This window comes from Schistocerca americana, chromosome 6 (assembly GCF_021461395.2).
Source record: "Schistocerca americana isolate TAMUIC-IGC-003095 chromosome 6, iqSchAmer2.1, whole genome shotgun sequence".
Lineage (NCBI taxonomy): Eukaryota > Metazoa > Arthropoda > Insecta > Orthoptera > Acrididae > Schistocerca > Schistocerca americana.
The window spans coordinates 479628975-479653350 of record NC_060124.1 but is presented as its reverse complement, the minus strand read 5'-3'; the positions used below and the strand labels follow the sequence as shown (position 1 = coordinate 479653350).

The following is a 24376-nucleotide window of genomic DNA, read 5'->3' as shown; positions in this document are numbered from 1 at the left end:
ACCCTTTTCTCCAAATTATACCACAAACACTCAATAATATTAAGATTTGGTGATTGTAGTGGCCGGGAAAGATGCGACGTTTCATCCTCAAGCTCCAAAGCCAGTGCTGAACGATATGAGCTGTGTAAACAGGGGACCTGTCGTCTGGGAACACAGTATCACTATTGGAGAACAAACATCGTGCTGCGCAACGCACGTGATCGGCCAAAATCGTCACATATTGCTTGGCAGTGATGTGACATTGCAAAGTAACCGTGGGAACCAGGGAATACCACGTTATGGCTGCCTAAAGACTCACCAAACCCCCCGACATATTTCACTCATCGGCCATAAACTACGTCAGATGTTGCAAACAGTGTGACACAAGATTCGTCTTTCAAAAGGATGTCTTCCATTGCCCCATAACTTAGTTTTTATGATATTGGCACCATAATGAGAATGAGATTTTCACTCTGCAGCGGTGTGTGCGCTGATATGAAACTTCCTGGCAGATTAAAACTGTGTGCCGGACCGAGATTCGCACTCGGGAACTTTGCCTTTCTCGGGCAAGTGCTCTACCAACTGAGCTACCCACGCACGACTCACGCCCCGCCCTCACAGCCTTATTTCTGCCAGTACCTCGTCTCCTACCTTCCAAACTTTACAGAAGCTCTCCCGCGTACCTTGCAGAACTATCATTCCTGGCAGAAATAAGGCTGTGAGGGCAGGGTGTGAGTCGTGCTTGGGTAGCTCAGTTGGTAGAGCACTTGCCCGCGAAAGGCAAATGTCCTGATTTCGAGTCTCGGTCCGGTACACAGTTTTAATCTGCCAGGAAGTTTCACATCAGCGCACACTCCGCTGCAGAGTGAAAATCTCATTCTCGAAACATCCCCCAGGCTGTGGCTAAGCCATGTCTCTGCAATATCCTTTCTTTCAGGAGTGCTAGTTCTGCAAGGTTCGCAGGAGAGCTTCTGTAAAGTTTGGAAGGTAGGAGACGAGGCACTGGCAGAAGTAAGGCTGTGAGGGCGGGGCGTGAGTCGTGCTTGGGTAGCTCAGTTGGTAGAGCACTTGCCCACGAAAGTCAAAGGTCCCGAGTTCGAGTCTTGGTCTGGCACACAGTTTTAATCTGCCAGGAAGTTTCATATTGGAACCATGTTTTCCTGTTACAGATATTCACGTAACTGATGAGTGGTTTTGGAATTCCAATTTTCCCTGCAATTCCCTGCTTACAGAGCTTCCTTCGTGTTGTTTGGTGCTGACAGCATTCGCGAATGCGACATTCAATTCTGTAGTGAGTTTAGCAGCCCTTGGCCTTCTTCGTTACAATTATCTTCTATGACAGTCAGTCAACGTCATACAGCACACACTTTAGTTAGCATTGTGACATAGCAGATGATGTTTTTCCATTTTCCCTGTGTGCTGTATAAATCTTTGATGCAGTGTTTCTTGAAACACCATACACTTTGGCTTGGTTATGTAAGCAACCGCCATAAAACCCCAACAATTTGCCCACTGTCAAATTCACTTCAGTCTGACGAAACACTCACAATTACACAGAACACTGTTATGGCCACAAATGACACTTGCAATGCACTAATGACATTGCATAGGTGCCGTTTGGGGTCAAATAAAACAGTGCAACCTGCAGGCTTGGCTAACATCTGTAGTTATGTTCAGACATGCATTTTTTGTCCAGCTCCTTTAAATTACCAATTAAGAAAGAAACCCGGACATATGCAGCCTGAGGTGTACCTCACAATGTCAATATTGGCTCTTAAGTAAAAAAATTGATAACCACTGACTTACACCATCTTGGACTCCTAAACAGTACAAGTGGACGATTTGCACCATCTTCAATTTTTCCCCATAATATGGCAACTTAGCTCAGAGGAGAGTTTTCATGACTTTTAGTGAAAGACTTAAGAGGTTATTACTGGAGACACCAAGCTACATACAAACTGTGAAACTGAATAGGCGATTACTTACTGCTGACCGCCTGAGTAATTACTGAACACGAGAATTGGGCTCAGCCTATAGTGTTGCGAGATTTATTCCCCCCCCCCCCCCTCCCCCACCCCCCACCCAACACCACTGCTCCCCTTTCTTATTTCATTACTTTGTAAGTATTGCACAGCTGAATATTACTTCTATACTTTCCATCATAAACTGTAGGTTAGACCCCTTGTGATGCCATTGTATCACTCAATTCATTTGTTGTAAATCTCGTATGGGTCTGTGCCCTAAACATTGTACACATCTCCTTCCCTCAGGGTAAGTACACATTTTTGGAGTCCAGCCACCACAGACAGCATTTTCACACACATACAACTTTGACACAATATCTGCTTAGGAAGACAACTGACCCAAAGCAGGAACAATGCCATAATTTTCATACTGCATTCTGAATACTGTATGTACTAGACTTATACTGTTTGATTAGCATGTGGCAAGTCTGACATTTTGAAACTTTCAGAACATTATGCATCTTCTTTCAATTGTGGGGGCACTTTCAAGTAACACTGACATTGCTTCAGTAAATAATGAGTGGGCATGTGATAAGTGCCCGTCTGAAGCTAGAAGTGTTGGTCAGATTGTAAGATTTGGGACAGGTTGCAGTAAAAGCTAAATACAGAGTTGAGACAAACAATAGTATTAAGAAGTTGAGCAGTTATTAATTAATAATCATATATACCAGGTGCATCTATAAAGGATGGTGAATGGCCTAAAAAATAGGAAACAAGAATTACAGCCGAAATACCTTTACTGACCTTCAAAATAATCACCATTAGCTACAACACACTTCCGACACTGGTTGTAAGGCTATTGGAAATTGTCAGCAAACACTTGTTATGTAATCTCTTGAAGCATAATGCAATCCACATGTGCAAATTTTTCATTCAGTGCACAGAGAACTTCCTTCATCACTCTCCTATACACCAGATTTTGTGCCAGCTACTTATTTTGGTTTGCACACCTTAAATTATCCCCGAAAGGCTTATGTCGTGCAGATGCTGTGGATCCAACATGTGGCCATGGTGCTTCGAGAAATTCCACATGAAGCATTTGCTGACAGTTTCAAACAGCTTTACAAATGATGTCAGAAGTATGATCAGAAGTGTGGTGTTTACTCTGATGGCCAGTAAAGGTTTTTTTAAACTCATTTTTTTATTTACCGAGATCATTTTCCAAACTTTACAGATGCATCTCGTACGAAAGATAAGCAAAAGAAGCGAGTATTAGCATTCTAGTGTATGTATAAAGTAACCACAGTTTAGAATTGACATCAGTTAATGATCAATAGGAACTTTTTATAAAAGTCGAAACTTATATCAAAGAAAGAATCAAAATCTAGTAAATGGTAGTCTCCACAATAACATATTACACTATTCTGCAATTTAAAACTTTTTGGCAAATGATTTATTGAAAGTAGGTGTTCCTGAATAAATTTTTTATGCTGATTCTAGAAATAACTATCATTTTTGTCTAACCTGTCAGGTTTTTACACAAAATAAAAAGTAATATATTGACAATTTTCACTTCTGAGGCCAAAAATATATTCTAACACCATTTCACACAAATTGAGTTTTTAATAAAAAAACACCTAAAAAATGAAACACATTTAAAAAACACTCCTCAGAACTCCCCTAATTTGTTTTGTGACTACCTTGCATAAAAACAAGAACTCAACAGTGTTCCACAAATTTTTTAAATTTTTCATCTTTGCCTTCCTTGTAAATGATGACTCTCCCTATTCAACATCCAACAGTGGTCGGTCAACATAGCTGCCGTCCAGTGCCGCTGGTACCTCTTCTTAATATCTTGATGAAAATATTCACTCTGCTCTTCAATATAGTGTCCCAAATCTCTGGGAAGTAGTCGATATGTGAGTGGAGTAAATGGACTTTCATGCTCATTTAACAACCATCATCTTGAAATTTTGCAACCTTTTTCGACAATGGCCTTGTAATTAGCATCATCGTTATTCCATAGAAAGTTCTCAGTAACTGATTGGAAGGTCGTCAACCACCTTTTTCTCTTTTCTTCATTGGCTTCTCAGAATCGTCATCCTTCATCAGTTTTTTTTTTTTTAGGACTAAAAAAAGAATTCCAGCTTTCAATTTGTCTCATGTGGTGAAGGGAAATTTCTTGGAAAGGCACTTGATGCAGGGTCCACACTGTGGTAGAGCCTTTAGAGATTACTTCATCAAACCAATTGTATTTGCAGAGGTGGAAGCAAGACTCTTTTTTTTGTTCTACAAGCTGTTTGTGCAAGATATTTTTAGTTACAGGCACAAAATTTCTCTGCTCTGGTCAAACTCTTACACTCCAATGTCTTTGCCTTGTCCGACTGCCCCATTCACATAGAAAGCATGGCATTTTTGTGAAACCAGCTTGTTGTCGTAATAATATTCTGGTAACTTCGAAGATACCGCAGATAAGCTAAGTGTGTTCCTCATACCAGATATTTGTTCAGAGTATCTTCATGTTCTCATACGTCACTTTTCTTTGAACTGAATAGGTCACAAGAATGGACCAACACACATTTCCATTATGCAATAACACACCTTTCGGGCTCCTCATTGATGAAATCCAGGAAAGTCTCCACTGTGTAGGATCAGGTTCAATGCCACAGAAGTACATTTGCAGTAAATATAGGAAGGACTCATTCTGTGAGAATAAATGAACTAATTCTTTCTCTCTGTCTGCACCATGAGTAATGTGTTGCTGGTTCCAGAAGATTCTTACTTTGTAACTGCGAACCAAATAGTTCCACAGATTCCTTAGGCAAATTCAATACAAGAGCATTAAGTTCACTCTGCGAGAACAGTTAGTGAGTAAAGTCCCATTCAGGCTGGTAGACATAACTATTGTCTTTGGTAACTGCATCAACTTCTTTTCTTCATCATCTTCTGCCATGTTCTCTTCAACAGCTGGAGGAAGAGGAGCAATCAGATCTACTCCATGCGAAAACTGGCCTAATTGCTGAATCAATGGGTGGATACACAATTTGCTCTTATTTTTCGAACTGCACTCCCAAAGAAAGCAGGTGTTGACAGATGTGAAAATTACCGAACTATCAGTTTAATAAGTCACAGTTGCAAAATACTAATGCGAATTCTTTACAGACGAATGGAAAAACTGGTAGAAGCGGACCTCGGGGAAGATCAGTTTGGATTCCGTAGAAATGTTGGAACACATGAGGCAATACTAACCTTACGACTTATCTTAGAAGAAAGATTAAGAAAAGGCAAATCTACGTTTCTAGCATTTGTAGACTTAGAGAAAGCTTTTGACAGTGTTAACTGGAATACTCTCTTTCAAATTCTGAAGGTGGCAGGGGTAAAATACAGGGAGCGGAAGGCTATTTACAATTTGTACAGAAACCAGATGGCAGTTATAAGAGTCGAGGGGCATGAAAGGGAAGCAGTGGTTGGGAAAGGAGTGAGACAGGGTTGTAGCTTCTCCCCGATGTTATTCAATCTGTATATTGAGCAAGCAGTAAAGGAAACAAAAGAAAAATTCGGAGTAGGTATTAAAATTCATGGAGAAGAAGTAAAAACTTTGAGGTTTGCCGATGACATTGTAATTCTATCAGAGACAGCAAAGGACTTGGAAGAGCAGTTGAATGGAATGGACAGTGTCTTGAAAGGAGGATATAAGATGAACATCAACAAAAGCAAAACGAGGATAATGGAATGTAGTCAAATTAAATCTGGTGATGCTGAGGGAATTAGATTAGGAAATGAGACATTTAAAGTAGTAAAGGAGTTTTGCTATTTGGGGAGTAAAAAAACTGATGATGGTCGAAGTAGAGAGGATATAAAATGCAGACTGGCAATGGCAAGGAAATCGTTTCTGAAGAAGAGAAATTTGTTAACATCGAGTATAGATTTAAGTGTCAGGAAGTCATTTCTGAAAGTATTTGTATGGAGTGTAGCCATGTATGGAAGTGAAACATGGACGATAACTAGTTTGGACAAGAAGAGAATAGAAGCTTTCGAAATGTGGTGCTACAGAAGAATGCTGAAGATAAGATGGGTAGATCACGTAACTAATGAGGAGGTATTGAATAGGATTGGGGAGAAGAGAAGTTTGTGGCACAACTTGACTAGAAGAAGGGATTGGTTGGTAGGACATGTTTTGAGGCATCAAGGGATCACCAATTTAGCATTTGAGGGCAGCGTGGAGGGTAAAAATCGTAGAGGGAGACCAAGAGATGAATACACTAAGCAGATTCAGAAGGATGTAGGTTGCAGTAGGTACTGGGAGATGAAGAAGCTTGCACATGCTAGAATAGCATGGAGAGCTGCATCAAACCAGTCTCAGGACTGAAGACCGCAACAACAACAACTCCTGAACATCAACTAGGCAGAGGTAACAGTCATGAAGGTGATTTTTAGGCTCCCTCCACACCATTGGAATCACAAATGGCAAGCAAGTTTTCTTTCCTTTTGTCCACAATCTCAACCTTTCCACACAATAGTGGCAAACTGTCTCTGGCGTCAATCCCTTGTACTGATCACCAAGTTTCATTTTAAAATAAGCACATAAGCTTTTTACGCTAAGTCTGTTCATCCACAGTATAATCACCAAAATGTAACAGAAAATATTTAGGTTCTTTACACACTTGCATGTTACATAGTAGTAACCATCAACAGTAGGTGAAGTATTTTATTAACACTGTCTTAAATACATGGAGTAAGCACAATATTTCACTGGCAATTCAAGCCTGTGAGACAAGCAACACTTGCAGGGTCACACAACAACAACTAGCATCAACAGGTGTAACAACCTACAGGTATACAGGGCCAAACTGACAAATTTCCCTCCTTATAACCTACTGGCACATCATTATATCCTTGAAGTCAAATTGCGGCGAAACAGTATGTGATAGGAAAAAAACTAAAAACAAATTTGGAATCAGCATTGAAAGCTGAGGTACTATTTAGTTTTCAGTCATCTGATACCATGCACACTAGTGTTATCAGTGTTGTTATGAAAGACCTAGTTAAGAACAGCCATTGAAGTGTATATGCATTGCAAATGTAATTAAACATGATCAGGATATGATACAAATGACAAGTCAATGATCATAGACACATTACAAACAATAGGTAGATAGTTTATTTTTGTATTGGTTGAGATCTGTTGTAAGTCATCTTCCCTAAAACTCCGTTTGCTGAACAACTAAATGAACACCAACATACTTAAAATGAAAAAGGCTGAGCTTAAAACTTCAGAGGAAAGAAGAGAAAAACAAAACACTCACTAGCGTATCAGCAACCACACAGAGGGAAAAAATATTATTAGATTTTCTAATCAGGCAGAGGAACATGATGGCTTTAGACATGGATACAACAACACAGGACAATTTTCAAATCATGAAAAAATATAAGAACATTGTAATAAATGGGAAATCCCACCTCATATGGAAATCATAGATGTAAAGCTGTAGACTCAGTTTCAACAAAATCCGCACAAACGTTCCTTGAGGAATAATGCACTGAATCAATCTATGTTAGTATAATGAAGAAAACATACATTAGTTAGACTTCATCAGGAAAGTGAGAAATTCAGAATTAAATGTTGAGTCAGGTAAGAAGATTCCATCACACAAAAAGTATTATCAGCAGTCCCACAGGAAATATGAAACAGGAATATGTGTTAATGAATCATATTGGAACCACATTTGTTTTGCAGACAATATTGTGCTGAAACTTCCTAGTAGATTAAAACTGTGTGCCAGACCAGGACTCGAAACTGGAAACTTTACCTTTTGTGAGCAAGTGCTCTACGAATTGAGCCACCCAATCATGACTCATGACCCATCCTCACAGCTCTACTCCTGCTAGGTATTTGGTATTGTTAGTGTTAATGGATCATGGACAGAGTACATGTAATTATGGCTGAAATGGAGGTCGGCAGGACATGTAGATAGGTGACAGATATTAGATGGAAAAATGAAGCTCTTTGCTGGATTCCAAGAGGTCAGAGAAAGATTGAGGTGACAATCTAATGCTATGGATGCATGCTGGCAGGAGAAGACTGTAATGCAAGGAAAAGTCTATGGGAGGCCTTTGACCAACAGTGGATGTTACACAGCTGATAATTACAATCCCTGCCATGTTTCACTGTTGTCTTACGACACATCTTTCTAGAATTTTGATTAGCTATCAACATGAATTCAGAATCTACTTCATTTATGTTTCATATTAGAAGAAAAATGTTTCTGATTCCAATTTGTGATACACACTGACCTAACAATATTCTGGAGTACAGTTTCATTTTATTTAAATTTTGAAAATCATTCTGACAACATTCAAGAAATCTCATCATTCTTAAAAAAAAATCAATGAACAGCAACTCATACTTCATAAATGTTTCATCTATAGAAGTAATACACCCCAATGTTATGATATTTCTTGTAAACTCCTAGGTACTTGATAGAGAACACAGGACAAACTACTAAACATACAACACTACACTGAAATTCAAGAGGCAGTAGGCCAAGTGTCCATATCAGTTGACAGAAGGGAGCTCTGAAGATGAATATGATCACATCAGGAATGAAAGCTCCACCTCTTCATCCTTCCTTTTTTCCTCAGTTTATGGGTTATGATCCAATCCTTATGCTTCGAGACACTGTGAAAATGATATTTGTTCTCACAACACTTTTGTTTCATATGACATTCATGATCAAGCCCCATTTAACATAAAGCAAGAAATTCGGAATCCATAACCAGTTCAAAAGCAAACTAAAAATGCACTTTATTAATCATTCTTTCTATAAATTATCTGAATATCTAGTTTCACAGACTGAAAAGTCTTGTCGGCTGTATGGCAAGTAGCTGTGTGCATTGCACATCTGGAAGACAAGTAGTAATATACTGTAGAGGAGACTCAGTATTTACAGATGTAGGTAAATACTTTTGAAAATTACCTCTGAAAATAATTAAATATTAAGCTACCAAAAATAGACAAACAGCAGCTATTTAGTATGGCAGCAGCTTCCTTCAAAGTAGCAGCTATCTTTTTAATTTATTTGAATAAATTTAGCTGGCATAAGCATTAATAGCATTAAACAGAATAATCATAGTTCATTGTTACTGCATTATGCAGGTTAAGTTTCTATCATTTCCTCGTCTTTTGTTAGTTAGTTACTTCATGTTTCATCGATCATTTTGCACGACATATCATAATTATGTGGAATGAGTGATTTTACACTCACATTGCAAATTAATTTGTACATATGGTTACAATTTGAACTTTTGAAAAGTTTTTATGTATTATAAAAGGAGAAAAAGTCAGTAATTCCTACCCACCATCTTTTACACATTACAGTAACAGAAATTCTTATATGGAATGGAAGGATTTTATAGCACTGCTTCCTGAAAAATGTAATGTAAATCACTTTATTGATATGTGACTACAATGGATCCTCTACACATGCTCAGAGAATTGTAATTACTATAATCTCTGTATCATAGTCTACAAGAAAAGATTTCATTCTCTTCTCTCTCTCTCTTCTTCTTCTTCTTCTTCTTCTTCTTCCGTGCCTGGCTGGTTCTGACGTCGCATTCAGATTGCGGTCTGTAAAGAATTATTTCTACTACATGTAGTGTACTTAGAATTTCTGCTAAATATATATGTCTGTATTTAATGCAGTATGTGTTTCTGTTAGTAGCAAGAAAGTACCTTCCCTGTCCCCTTTATTTAATTAATTACATAACAATTAAATGTTGCCCTGGCCATTTGTAATTGCATTGTTGAAGCGACGCCATTGCTCTTAAAACTGATAAAAATTTCTTCATAGCTATTTAATTTTGAAATTAATGAAAGGATTTAATCCCAGTATATATAAAATGGCATCTCATAATAATTTCATTTGAGGCCAGAGTTTTATTGAAAGGAATTATTTTAATTGTGTATGTTGTCATTGCACGTAGGGAGCTATACTGGAGCATCAAGCCTCACAGAGAAAAATAATTGTTTAAATATTCTATATAATTTGCTTACTGCGTAACATTAAAGAAAGATAATTTTTTTTTATCCATAGTGAGTAAGAAGGATGTCTTCACGTTGGAATACGCATGATATTTCTGGTCACAGCGCCCTGAGAAAATTTAGTCGTGGGTTTTAACGAACATAAAAGAGATTTTCTTTAATCAAACATTTTCATTCCAAATTAACAGAACTTTTTTTCTCTCTTTTCAAAAACGTAAGTTACACGATAAGTTGTCAAGGAGAAACCTGCTCAGTTTGTTTTCAAATTTTACTTTGCTGACAGACATTTTATATCACTGGGTAAGTGATAAGAAATTTTTGTTACAGTACTGTGCACCCCTTTTTGTGCTAAAGAGAACCTTAATAATGAGGACTAATGAGTATCTTTTTCCTTCTGATATTGTAATTATGTACATTATTGTTCCTTTTGAACTGCGGTAGATTAACATATACTTTCACCCATTCCACATCCCTGAGGGTCCTCTCTCTTCTGGGATCTATTGCACACAGTGAATGGATGGCAAAATTAATGTTATTGATTTTAAAAAATGTTCAAAACTGAGGCAAAAGCATATGTATGCCAAAATATTTTAATAGTTTTCAAATATTTATGTAGTTTTGATACACATGCTATACATTTCAAAATAGATCATGATATCACAATAATAACATAAATAGCCAGTTTATTGTTGAGAAAGCTGCTATAAAACATGTGGCACTGTGGTCTAGTACTAGTAACCTCCTAATCTATTAGTATACAGAAAAGAGGAGGTGGTCTTAAAACAAACAAACCCTATATATTTTGTACCAAGATTAAAGTGTACTCATACCATTGTCACTGGCCTTATTATAGGACTAGAGATACAGATACAACAGAACACAACCAAATATTCCTTTTATTTTTTCTCGCTATTAGCCCTCTTCAGTTTTAAGTGAGAAGAAACACATTGAAACTTCAAAGAAAGAGTGAACTGACAAGTAAAAGAAGAGTGTCTATGATATAGACACAACAAAGGAGGAAGCTGTAATATGAAGCTGCATAAAAACTGTGTCATCCAGTGTCATTTTCTTCACTATTTTTTAAAAAAGCACTTCTGATAAGTCTTTCTTAACTCTGAATCACTGTTACAACTTCCTTCTGCTGACTGTTTTCATCATGGCTAGAAAGTGAAAATAGAGCAAGTTTACAATTTGTCTCCAAGAAAGCTCGTTAGAACATCATATATTTTATAGTTTTCTTGAAACTGACATATCTGAAACTTTTTCATGAAGATATTTTACAGATCAATTTACAAAGTGTGTATACAACAATTATACATCAAACTTATGATTTCAAATGTTAATACTGATATATTAGAGAGATATTTACTGCAACTTTCACTAACAACAACTCACATCTCATTTCTAAACTATGCCCCCTATTTGCAACAAACAATATTAAACTCAGTTTGGAAGCACTTCACTGCATTAATACATTATGCACCTCACAATATAATGTCTTCATTCAACACACACCAAATTATCTTTAACTTCAAATACAACAATATTACCCAACAAGGCAAATACAGTACCCAGCCACAATGGCAGTACTGACAAGAGAGAAACTGAGATAAAAACATGGTTTGCTCTGGTATTATTACAATTGGAGCACTTTAAACTGCTTTTTGACTAAATGTTAACTCAAATGACTGTCAGTTTGCTACAAGAAAAGAGAGGCTCCCTTTTTCTCAGTTGGTCACAAAGTTTCAATAAAGTTTTATATTACACACAAGTAAATGTCTACTTTATTAAAATTGGTGAATGGAACTATACTTGCAGTTATTTAATGTGTCAATCATTATGGATTTTGATAAGAAATGCCTTAAGCCATGAATGATAATGATGACTTCAAATGGATACTTGCTGCATGATATTACTGTATTTTACTTTTCATTGTCTGTGATCATTCCCTGCTTCTCATCTTACAGAATGACAGCAAAAGCATAAGGCATTATTATCTAAGCCACAAAAGAGATTCGTAAGTTATATAGTGATAATGAAAAATTATTTGCAAGATGCAAATTAATTTCCTCTATATAGCAGTCTAGATGATTAGTCAGACACGTTTCAAATATTTTTATTCAACATGTTACATAACAAATCCGTAGGGGAACGCAAAACACACACTAGTCAGCACTTTTGTTTCACAGTATCACCACACTCACCACACTTTAACTAGCACTGATTCACTGTCACATGTGCTAAAGACCATTCAAACCACAAAACCCAACTGTTGCGTGGACACTTAAGCTGTATTTTACTGTAAAACTCAAACTGAGTAAACATGTTCTGTTGTTTACACTTGGCTTTTTATTTATTCTGGCATCTTTTAGAATATACTAGTACTGAACTGATATTTTTTCTTATTGCTACCATTAAAATCTAAATCAGTATAACAGAAGCTAGGGAATTTGCACAGTTGATAACTCTCCTTATTATTCACAGTTTGGAAAAACCATTGTTTCACAGGACATTCAGTTCACCCACTGAACATTTCAATTATTTTATTTCATCTTCTTGTTCATCTCTGGAGAGATTTCTTTTCCACTCCCCTTTCGCTTGATATTATCTTCCTTATATGCCACCTTTATTTTAGGGTATCAGGAGAATGTTCTTTTCCATTCTCACTCTGTCTTCTTTTACTTGTCAATTCTTAATGTTGCAAGTTGTCATTCTTGCCTATATTGTTATCATTCCCTGTTTGAATTAGGAGAGAACAGTGAGTGATGTTCAGTTCTTGCACCAACTGTGTCCAAATTTAACTCTGTTTAGTAATAACATGTCAACAGTTATTATTTATCTTTTACACTAATTATATAAATATGATTTATTGAAACAAACAATAAATGCATTATATTTGCAACTCTCTTCTTTCAAGTTAATATACAGACAAGATCACTGTTTTGAAAGCAAAGCTTTTATGTTCTCGGTCTGTAGCTTTCTCCAATGACTCACTATCCACTACATTTCCTTCCTTCAAATGTATTCAATACAAATATCAGTCTGCAATTATTTCTCCAATGTTTCAGTTCTCCTCTACCTCAGGATTATACAACTCACATTAGCATACTGATTCTTAAAGTCAAAACAATTTGTTTTAAAAGTTATCTGATGACCAATCAGTATTCCTTTCTGTTGTAGACTTTAGAGCACTAGTGCTTATATATCAAACACAACACTGAGAAAATACTATTATTAAAATTCACACAAACTTAATTCACATTAGACATCAAACAACACATTCAGAAGCTGTAATCTTAACATACATGTCAGCTGACCACCAAGAAATAGTTTACATAAGCATGACCAAATTTTATGTTATGAGGGCACATTGGTTTTTATTTGAATTTGGTTGACTTCTGTACATCAATAAATCAATCTATATATGAATGTAATAGAGGGAAACATTCCACGTGGGAAAAATATATCCAAAAACAAAGATGATGTGACTCACCCAACGAAGCGCTGGCAGGTCGATAGACACACAAACAAACACAAACATACACACAAAATTCAAGCTTTCGCAACCAACGGTTGCTTCATCAGGAAAGAGGGAAGGAAAGGGAAAGACGAAAGGATGTGGGTTTTAAGGGAGAGAGTAAGGAGTCATTCCAATCCCGGGAGCGGAAAGACTTACCTTAGGGGGAAAAAAGGACAGGTATATACTCGCACACACACACATATCCATCCACACATACACAGACACAAATGTCTGCTTGTGTCTGTGTATGTGCGGATGGATATGTGTGTGTGTGCGCGAGTATATACCTGTCCTTTTTTCCCCCCTAAGGTAAGTCTTTCCGCTCCCGGGATTGGAATGACTCCTTACCCTCTCCCTTAAAACCCACATCCTTTCGTCTTTCCCTTTCCTTCCCTCTTTCCTGATGAAGCAACCGTTGGTTGCGAAAGCTTGAATTTTGTGTGTATGTTTGTGTGTCTATCGACCTGCCAGCGCTTTCGTTGGGTAAGTCACATAATCTTTGTTTTTAGATATAAATCAATCTATATATAATCACATGGCCACATTTTTATTCACTGTAAGATTATTTAACACTTTTGCTGTGAATAATGTACCAGGTCATAACATAGGTATAAAGGACACATTAAATAAATAAACTGAGTAAACCAACATAAAAAAAACTGTATCATAGATGATGGTCATTTCATTCCACTTGCTGACCTCATAAGTAAAACTGTATTTTAAGTACTGTGACAGTTATATAACAGAAATATAACTTCAGCAACAGGCTATTTTTAGATGAGATCTGGACTGTTAAAAATTTTACTTCTTCAGAATTTAACATCAATGAAACTGACAGACAACTGTCTTTCAACAGTAATTTTGACAAACTGGAAACAAAATATTAAATGAGAGATAATAAATAGCAAGTTACCTTTTGACAATAAACATATGCAACACAGGTGTAATCAGTATTTCTGTATTTGAGATTTGTTTGTTCTTGCCTTAGTGGTTCCCATTCTTTTGAGACTCTTATAAAAACGATTATTAATCACTTTTCTTTGCATTTTATTACAATGTTTTCTTCTTTGTTTTTCACTGAAGATGCAATCTACAACACACTTCAAAATTCATTCAAAGAAAGTAATCAGGTTTGTTAAAAGCAATATTTATTACCTACCTTACTCTTCATATATAAAATAATCAATAAATTAATATCTTTACCCTGTCTGTTATTTGTCTCATAATGTGGAGCCCTGGATACTTTTCCTACAGGTAATGCCTACCTTTTCTTCTTCCTTTTACTAGAAGTAATCCCAGGTCTGCTGCTCTCAATTTTGTACCATCCAGTAAATACACCATTTAAATTTCTTTATAATACCCCCTTTTTAAATAAATGCTCAAGCCCATGGATTTAAGATTTTAAAGGTTTAATTTACACCTAATGTGTTCTAAATGGTTTTTTAAATGATTTGGTGGTAAAATCATATTCAAATTATAGATTTAATTAATAATATTTATCTTGTGGTTATGCATGAAGAACTTTTATTGGTGGTTGTTTCTGCAAAAGATTTTGCAATGTATTTAAATGCAAAAATAAACTTTGTTTACAAATTAAGTTAAAGTATCTTCAGTACTAGTTTCCCTTCAATAAACACTGTATCACATCTCTACCATGAGGCCTGTTACGAAGAACTAAGCATTTATTTTACAACTGATTTTTACAAATGAATAACAAGATAATATTTTTGTGGAGTTTATAGGCAAAGGTCTAAGAAAAGTTGATTTCCCTGCCAGGGAATGATATGCCATGACCAGACAAAATATATCTGACTTTCTGTAGTAAACTGAACTTAAAAATGGAGCTAGTTCAGTTTTGAGTTTTTTTTTTACTGTGGTGTCTTTATGTAGTGGATCATCTTCAGAAGATACAAGAGGACTGCACTCCATTATAACAAAGTTTAATACATACTAGTACTGCAATCAGAACTGAAGCTTCCTTGAAAGGCAGTGTGTTTCTTTTTATGCTGGATGGGTGGTTGAGGGGCAGTAAAAACAATGATGACAGTGATTTCTTTACCTTATAAAATCATTTTAATGGAATGATTACTTCTGGATTCAGTGGCTTAATCAAGTAGGTAGCAAGAAAAAAAGAAGATTCATGGTAGAGGACAGGAAGACATTTGACCTAACAAGGGGCATGGGTAGGTAGCTGCTGCCCTTTCAAAATGTACTTGCATCCTGCTCTGCTAAATACGCAGTGTCAGTTTGAAGAAAGCAAAATCATGTGGTGGATATTAGTAAGTAACAAGTGTATGCAGATCCATTAATAGTGAAACCTCAAAAGTAATTTCTAATTCCCCATGAACCAAATATCTCTTATCTCAGTCCTTGGTATCCTCTTAGAAGTTACTAAAATAATGGGTGTGCAAAAATACATTCTTGTATTTTAAACACTTGAAACTGAGAGCTGAATCTACAAACTAATTGTAATTATGAGACTATTGTATATGAGAGTACCACATACAAGACTATTCATGTTTTTTAGGTATGCCAGTAAATCATTCTATCACAGACACAGAACACAAAATTACTTACAACTGAGAATGTAAAGTGTTGATCTAAGTAGTCACATAAGTAAAACCTGTTCCATATGTGTCACTATGACTATTTTTTCATATACACAATAAATAAATTGTCCTAAAATAAAATGCAATAAGACAATATAAAAAGCAGTAATTTGAGGTACAAATCTCATTATCTGCAGCTGTACCCCACAACCAATTACTAATAATCACTCAGCATCACAACGGAGTACTTGTACATATATTTAACTGCATTCAATGCAGTGTCTTAGCACCTTTTCTAGGGAAATTATTCTAACTTCCATCATTTTTTGTGTATCACAACTTTGGATACATGTTCACACATTCAACACATGCAGCTAACATACATATATTTTTAAAAGCAGCCATTAAATAAAATATAATGAACAAATCTTGCTTAGTAGGCATATAGGAATACTGCTAACAACATGACTCTTAAAATGGATTTTACATCACAATTCTTCAGCAAGCAATACACTTATGTGTAGATCTTTGAAGTGTCCACTACAAATATTTAATCTGAACTAATTTTGATTACAAAGACTGCCCCCAAGAACAGCAAATTACATTTAGAATTGACTTTAGACCAGAGACTGACTGCACTGGACTGCACATCTGTGAAATACCATATGATAAGAAATGATAGATTGGAAAATTATGTACATTTTCCAAAAGCTTTTGTGTTCATAGCAACACTGTACTTTAGGTACCAGTTGATTTCTCTGCTTTTCATGTCACCTACGAGGTAGAAACAGCATTCTTCTGAGATGTTAATCGTGCAATTTCTCTTCCAAGTGTGTCTATGTTTTCCTGTAAAGTGAAAATGAAGTATTTTAATAGTTATTGGGGCAGCATACAAAAACACAGCTACTATATTTCCAAGCAAAGACAAATTTATCACAAAATTGTATACTGAATTTTACATGGTTTCAAACATAAAATAACATGCACTTGTATGTTCAAAGTCACCAACTGCACTACAAAAATATATTTTAGTTCTTCATTAGAAGTCATCACTGGGTTTACATCAATCCAAAGGTGCTAAGAGGACAGAATGAGAACCAATGATTTCTGTCTAAGCTGGATGTCAAACTGCAGCTGTCTGAGTAAGACAGCCAAAAATCCTCATTTTTTATTTTATTCATTTATTTGGTTTTTTCCCCCCTTGCTCTGCTGATGCATCTATAGTAAGCTAGTGTGTGCAAATTAATTTTGTTTTATGTCAATTTGCGTTATCTTTCTAAACAAAGCAGTGCACTGGCAGTAATGTTACAAAAAAGACAAAAGTAACACTTGCACAGAACAGAAATTTGTATGTTGCATGAGTATCTACATAATTGTGGGATATTAAATTATATTACATCATTCATATATTTTATAGTCCTAGAAGGTTTTTTTCGCTGTGGCTACGAAATTCAACCAAATGACATTTCCAGAAGAAATTTTCTCAGAGGCTTCCTAAATGTGGACTTGTTATCAAACTTACATTTAATATTTGGAGGGGGAGCATTATAAACTTGTGTGTTAGTGTACTGCACACCCTTCTGCACCATTGTCAGATTTTTACAATCATTGTAGAAATCATACTGTATTCACGATACGCACTATTCCTTTTACCCAACTTAGTATTTTTACTGATGAACCACATAAGGCAAAATATAAATTGAGAAGTAGTAGTAAGAATTTTTAGTGTCCAGAAAACGTTTCTACAACTACACCTACAGCCTACACCACTTGTTACTTGTACAATGTGTTTTTTCCAAGAATATTTTCTTTGCACTTGTTGTCTAGGGTTAGTGTCTTTGATTAGTAATCAAAATGTCTTTGGTCCTGGGTTTGAACATTGTTTAAATTTTGAATAAAAATCGACAGGAATGGCAGCACAAGACTTCTGGCCTAACTCAACTTCATTCTGCCAACAGCATTGTCAAATAGGGTGGAGGAGTGGACAGAGGTTCAGAGCACTCTCTTGTCCTTGTGGTAGGAAACTGCTCCTAACAGGCTGAAGAATCAGCAGTGATCAATGGCATGAGGCTGCAGAAGGCAATGGAAACCACTACATTAAAGACACATAATGTGTATCTACAGGCCTTGAGACCTATAAGTGAAAAGGATCATGATGACCTCTCCACTGGCAAAAGATTCCCCGACTTCTGGGAGGCAGCTGCCAGCAGGGAGGTGACCATGAGAAAGAGACTGAATAAACAATGAAAAGATAACTTTCTACTAGTCGAGGCGTGAAATGTACGAAGTCTGAATGTAGTATGGAAGCTAGAAAATCTGAAAACAGAAATGCTAAGAGTCAATCTACACTCCTGGAAATTGAAATAAGAACACCGTGAATTCATTGTCCCAGGAAGGGGAAACTTTATTGACACATTCCTGGGGTCAGATACATCACATGATCACACTGACAGAACCACAGGCACATAGACACAGGCAACAGAGCATGCACAATGTCGGCACTAGTACAGTGTATATCCACCTTTCGCAGCAATGCAGGCTGCTATTCTCCCATGGAGACGATCGTAGAGATGCTGGATGTAGTCCTGTGGAACGGCTTGCCATGCCATTTCCACCTGGCGCCTCAGTTGGACCAGCGTTCGTGCTGGACGTGCAGACCGCGTGAGACGACGCTTCATCCAGTCCCAAACATGCTCAATGGGGGACAGATCCGGAGATCTTGCTGGCCAGGGTAGTTGACTTACACCTTGTAGTGCACGTTGGGTGGCACGGGATACATACGGACGTGCATTGTCCTGTTGGAACAGCAAGTTCCCTTGCCGGTCTAGGAATGGTAGAACGATGGGTTCGATGACGGTTTGGATGTACCGTGCACTATTCAGTGGCCCCTCGACGATCACCAGTGGTGTACGGCCAGTGTAGGAGATCGCTCCCCACACCATGATGCCGGGTGTTGGCCCTGTGTGCCTCGGTCGTATGCAGTCCTGATTGCGGCGCTCACCTGCACGGCAGCAAACACGCATACGACCATCATTGGCACCAAGGCAGAAGCGACTCTCATCGCTGAAGACGACACGTCTCCATTCGTCCCTCCATTCACGCCTGTCGCGACACCACTGGAGGCGGGCTGCACGATGTTGGGGCGTGAGCGGAAGACGGCCTAATGGTGTGCGGGACCGTAACCCAGATTCATGGAGACGGTTGCGAATGGTCCTCGCCGATACCCCAGGAGCAACAGTGTCCCTAATTTGCTGGGAAGTGGTGGTGCGGTCCCCTACGGCACTGCGTAGGATCCTACGGTCTTGGCGTGCATCCGTGCGTCGCTGCGGTCCGGTCCCAGGTCGACGGGCACGTGCACCTTCCGCCGGCCACTGGCGACAACATCGATGTACTGTGGAGACCTCACGCCCCACGTGTTGAGCAATTCGGCGGTACGTCCACCCGGCCTCCCGCATGCCCACTATACGCCCTCGCTCAAAGTCCGTCAACTGCACATACGGTTCACGTCCACGCTGTCGCGGCATGCTACCAGTGTTAAAGACTGCGATGGAGCTCCGTATGCCACGGCAAACTGGCTGACACTGACGGCGGCGGTGCACAAATGCTGCGCAGCAAGCGCCATTCGACGGCCAACACCGCGGTTTCTGGTGTGTCCGCTGTGCCGTGCGTGTGATCATTGCTTGTACAGCCCTCTCGCAGTGTCCGGAGCAAGTATGGTGTGTCTGACACACCGGTGTCAATGTGTTCTTTTTTCCATTTCCAGGAGTGTAGATACAGTGGACGGTCAGTGAAGTGAAATGGAAAGAAGACAAGGATTTACAGTCAGGTGAGTATCTACATCTACATTTATGTGATAACTCTGCTATTCACATTAAAGTGCCTGGCAGAAGGTTCAATGAACTACCTTCAAGCTGTCTCTCTACCTTTCCACTCTCAAACGGCACGAGGGAAAAACAAACACTTAAATTTTTCTGTGCACGCCCTGATTTCTCTTACTTTATCTGATGATCATTTCTCCTTATGTAGTTGGGTGCCAACAGAATGTTTTCGCAACTGTAGGAGAAAACTGGTGATTGAAATTTCATGAGAAGATCTTGTTGCAAACTAGAAACGTCTTTGTTTTAACGACTGCCACTCCAATTCAAGTATCGTGTCTGTGGCACTATCTCCCCTGTTGCGCGATAAAAAAAATGAGCTGCCCTTCTTTGAACTTTTTTGATGACATACGTCAGTCCCACCTGATGTGGATCCCACACCGCACAGCAGTACTCCAGAATAGGGACAAATGTGGTGTAAGCTGTCTCTTTAGTAGACCTGTTGCACCTTTTACATGTGCTGCCAATGAATTGCAGTCTTTGGTTTGCTCTACCCACAACATTATCTATGTGATCATTCCAATTAAGGTTATTTGTAACTTATTGACAACAGCAAGAAATGGTATAACAGGAATCGTACTTGTTGGGAAAAGGAAGACAGGGCAGAGTTGGCTACTGCAAACAGTTCAGTAATAGAGCTGTTCTCATCCGACACGACAGCAAACCAACACAGACAACAATAGAGCAAGTATACATGCCACTATCGCAAGAAGAAAATGAAGAGAGAGAGAAAGCATATGAGAATACTGAAACGGTAATTCAGCACGTAAAGAGAGATGACACACTAATAGTAATGTGGGCTAGGAATGCAATTGTAGGGGAACCAGTAGACGAAAGGGTTATGGGAGAACATGGGCAGTATTAGGAATGAGAGGGGATAAAAGGCTACTCGAGTTCTGCAATAAATTTCAGCTAGTAATAGCAAATACCCTGTTCAATAATCACAAGAGGAGATGGCACATTCAGAAAAGACTGGGAGATTGAGGAAGATTTCAGTTAAGAGAACATCGTGGTCAGGCAGAGATACCAAAATTAGATATTGGATTGTAAGCAATACCCAGGAGCAGATATAGTCTCAGATCAGAATTTAATAACGATGAAGAGCAGGCTGAAGTTTAAGAGACTACTCAGGAAGAAATACTGTGCAAAGAAATGGGATACGGAAGCGCTAAGGATGAAGAGATACACTTGAAGTTTTCTGAGGCTACAGATACTGTGATAACAAAAAGCTCAGTGGGCTGTTCGATTGAAGAGGAATGGACATCTCTGAAAAGGGCAATTACAAAAGTTGGAAAGAAATACATAGTTACTAAGAACGTAACTGCAAAGAAACCATGGAGAAGAAATCCTTCAGCTGATCGATGAAAGAAGGAAACAAAAAAATTATCAAGGAAATTCAAGAACACAGAAATACAAGTCACTTAGGAATGAAATAAAGAGGAAGTGCAGGGAAGCTAAGTGAAATGGCTACATGAAAAATGTGAAGACATCGAAGAAGAAATGATTGTCAAGAGAACCAACTCAGCATACAGAAAAATTGAAACAACCTTTGGTGAAATTATAACCAAGGGTGGTAACATTAAGAGTGCAATGGGAATTCCACTGTCAAAGACAGAGGAGAGAGTGAATAGGTGGAAGTAGTACACTACAGGCTTCTATGAGGGGGAGAACTCTGATGATGTGATAAAAGAAGAAATAGTAATTGATAAGGAAGAGATAGGGGATCCTGTATTACTATCAGAATTTAAGAGAGATACGGAAGGCTTAAGATCAAATAAGGCAGAGGATATTAATAACATTCCATCAGAATTTCAAAACTCATTGAGGGAAGTGGCAACAAAACGACTATTCATGTGGTGTGTAAAATGTATGAGACTGCTAATATACCATCAGACGTTTGGAAAAGAAGATTGTAAGAGCTGACAAGTGCAAGACTATTGCACAATCAGCTTAACAGCTCATGTATCCAAGTTGCTAACAAGAATAATACAGAGAAGAATGGAAGAGAAAATTGATGATCTGTTCAATGATGATCAGTTTGGCTTTAGGAAAGGTAAACACATCAGAGAGGCAGTTATGACATTGTGACTGATAATGGAAACAAGGTTGAAGAAAAATCAACACATGTTCATAGGAGTTGTCAACCTGGAAAAAGCGTTCAACAATGTGAAATGGTGCATGGTGCAAGATACTGACTATAATAGGTGTTAGCTATTGGGAAAGATGGGTAATACACAAAATGTACAAGAACCAAGAGGTAACAGAGTGCTTGGATTAATAAGAGTGTAGGACAGGAATGTATTCTTCCACTCTTGCTGTTCAATCTATACATTGAGGACACAATGATGGAAATAAAGGAAAGGTTCAAGAGTGGGGTTAAAATTCAAGGTGAAATGATATCAATGGTAAGATTTCCTCATGGCATTGCTATCCTCAGTAAAAGTGATGAAGTACAAGAGTCTAATGAGTGCAGAATGTGGAATGACAGCAAATCAAAAACGACAAAAGTAATGAGAAGTAGCAAAAATGAAAACAGCGAGAAACTTAAGATCAAAACTGCCAATCACAAAATAGTTGAAGTTAAGGAATTCTGCTATCTAGGCAGCAAAATAATCCATAATGGATGGAACAAGGATGATGTAAAAAATAGATTACCATGGGCAGAAAGGGCGTTCCTGGCAAAGAAAAGTCTACTAGTATCAAAGATAGGCCTTAACTTGAAGAAGAAATTTCTGATAATGTACATTTGGAGCAGAGCATTGTTTGGCAGTGAGATGTGGACTGTGGGAAAACCAGAACAGAAGAGAATCAAAGCATTTGAGATGTAGCGTTACAGAAGAACGTTGGTAATTAGGTGGAGCGGTATGATATGGAAAAAGGCGGTCTCTGCAGAATTGGCTAGGAAGGGAATATATCACTTGATTTACAGTTCCACCCATTAATAACCAAAGAAACACATGCAATTGCTTGTGTACTCGATAACGGGTCCTCTTCAAAGCGATTCAGTATGGCCTCTTCCAATACAGGTGTGCAGCTTTTCCTTGGAGCACCACTGTCACGCATGCTGATAGTGAAGGTACCTTTTTCTCGAAGCCACCGCATAACTGTGGCAAAACGGGTACGCTATGGAGTTGAATGATCTTGATAAAGGTGAGGAACCGCTCTTCCACTACTATGAGCTTAGGCAAATGGAAGGATCATGTTGCTGTAATTTGTGAACATGTACACAACCATAGTACTAAAACACACACACACACACACACACACACACACACACACACACACACACACACACACACTTTCAAACATCTGTAGCATGGAAACAATACATTTCTGGACATGGGTTCCCCATATCAAAATATTATGTACTCACTCCTCTCTATAAGACCTAGAAGTCTATAACGGGAATTTCCAAACACCTTGTATGATGAGACCAGTATATTCAGCAGTCAACCAGAACACCCTAGAACTTCATTGTTTCAACTCTTTCTGTTGTCTGTGTGGCACACTTAATATTTAGCTCTCCTCAGTTTTGGCAGTTGCAGTGGTATGAGTATAGTTAGTTTTATTTATGTTTAACAAGAGTACATTGACACTAAACCATTTTAATAAAACAATGAGAATACTGTTAATAGTTCCTTGAAGATTTTCACATGTACAACCATCAGTCATAATGTTCATGTCATCTGAAAAAATAGTAAAACTGCACAGCAGCTTTGTACATTGTGATAAGTCACTCATAAATATCAGGAAAAGTAAAGGGCTAAGAATGGGTGGTTGTGGCACTCCACATTTGATGCTTCTCCATTCTGATGAAGCCATACCACCACAAAAATTGCCAATACTGTATAACATCAATATCTGCTTCCTATCTTTGAGTACGACTGTAATCATCTGTTTGATACACCACTTCTTATCTTTAATAACTACAACATGGTGGCACAAAGTGTCACTAGAACACACAAAACAATACTTTATCATCCTGCATGCACATGAGCCCATTACACTGGATGTTCGAGATTTCTGGAGAAGAACAAAATAAACTGCTTCAGAACTACAGGAAAACTTATTGAATCTCAATCTGAAAACTAATAGACTGATTAGAAAACTGATTCCGATTTTTTATTTTGGTTTTTCTCATTTATTCCACTGTCATGCAACTCAAGATGCAGTAGGAACCAATAAATTAAACCCAAATTTTTTAGTTAATATTGTAGTGGCGTGGCAAGACAGCCAAGCCACTCGGAGGTAGCCGAAAGGCATGCGTTAAGCTCACGCAGATTGGCGTGAGGTCTGGAACAAGGTAAAGTAATTATCCTATAAAGAAAAGAACGTAGTTCTTGGAATACTTAACTTTAATCCACAATTGGAGAACATCGCTCTTGTTTAGACATTATTACACTGAATATAAACTGGTAATGGCACCTTGCTAGGTCGTAGCAAGTGAC

At 37.9% G+C, this 24376-nt stretch overlaps 1 protein-coding gene across 2 annotated transcripts in view; it reads right to left on the bottom strand.

Moving 5' to 3' along the window:
* Nucleotides 1–13949: 13949 nt before the first annotated feature.
* The window catches only part of LOC124619499 (coiled-coil domain-containing protein 186-like), a 220958-nt gene continuing 210531 nt past the window's right edge, over nt 13950–24376 (bottom strand). For both annotated transcript variants that reach the window (XM_047145918.1, XM_047145919.1), the window contains exon 13: nt 13950–16899. In XM_047145918.1, the coding sequence (XP_047001874.1) occupies nt 16828–16899 (72 nt within the window). In that variant the 3' untranslated portion in view covers nt 13950–16827. The remainder of the gene's footprint in view (nt 16900–24376) is intronic.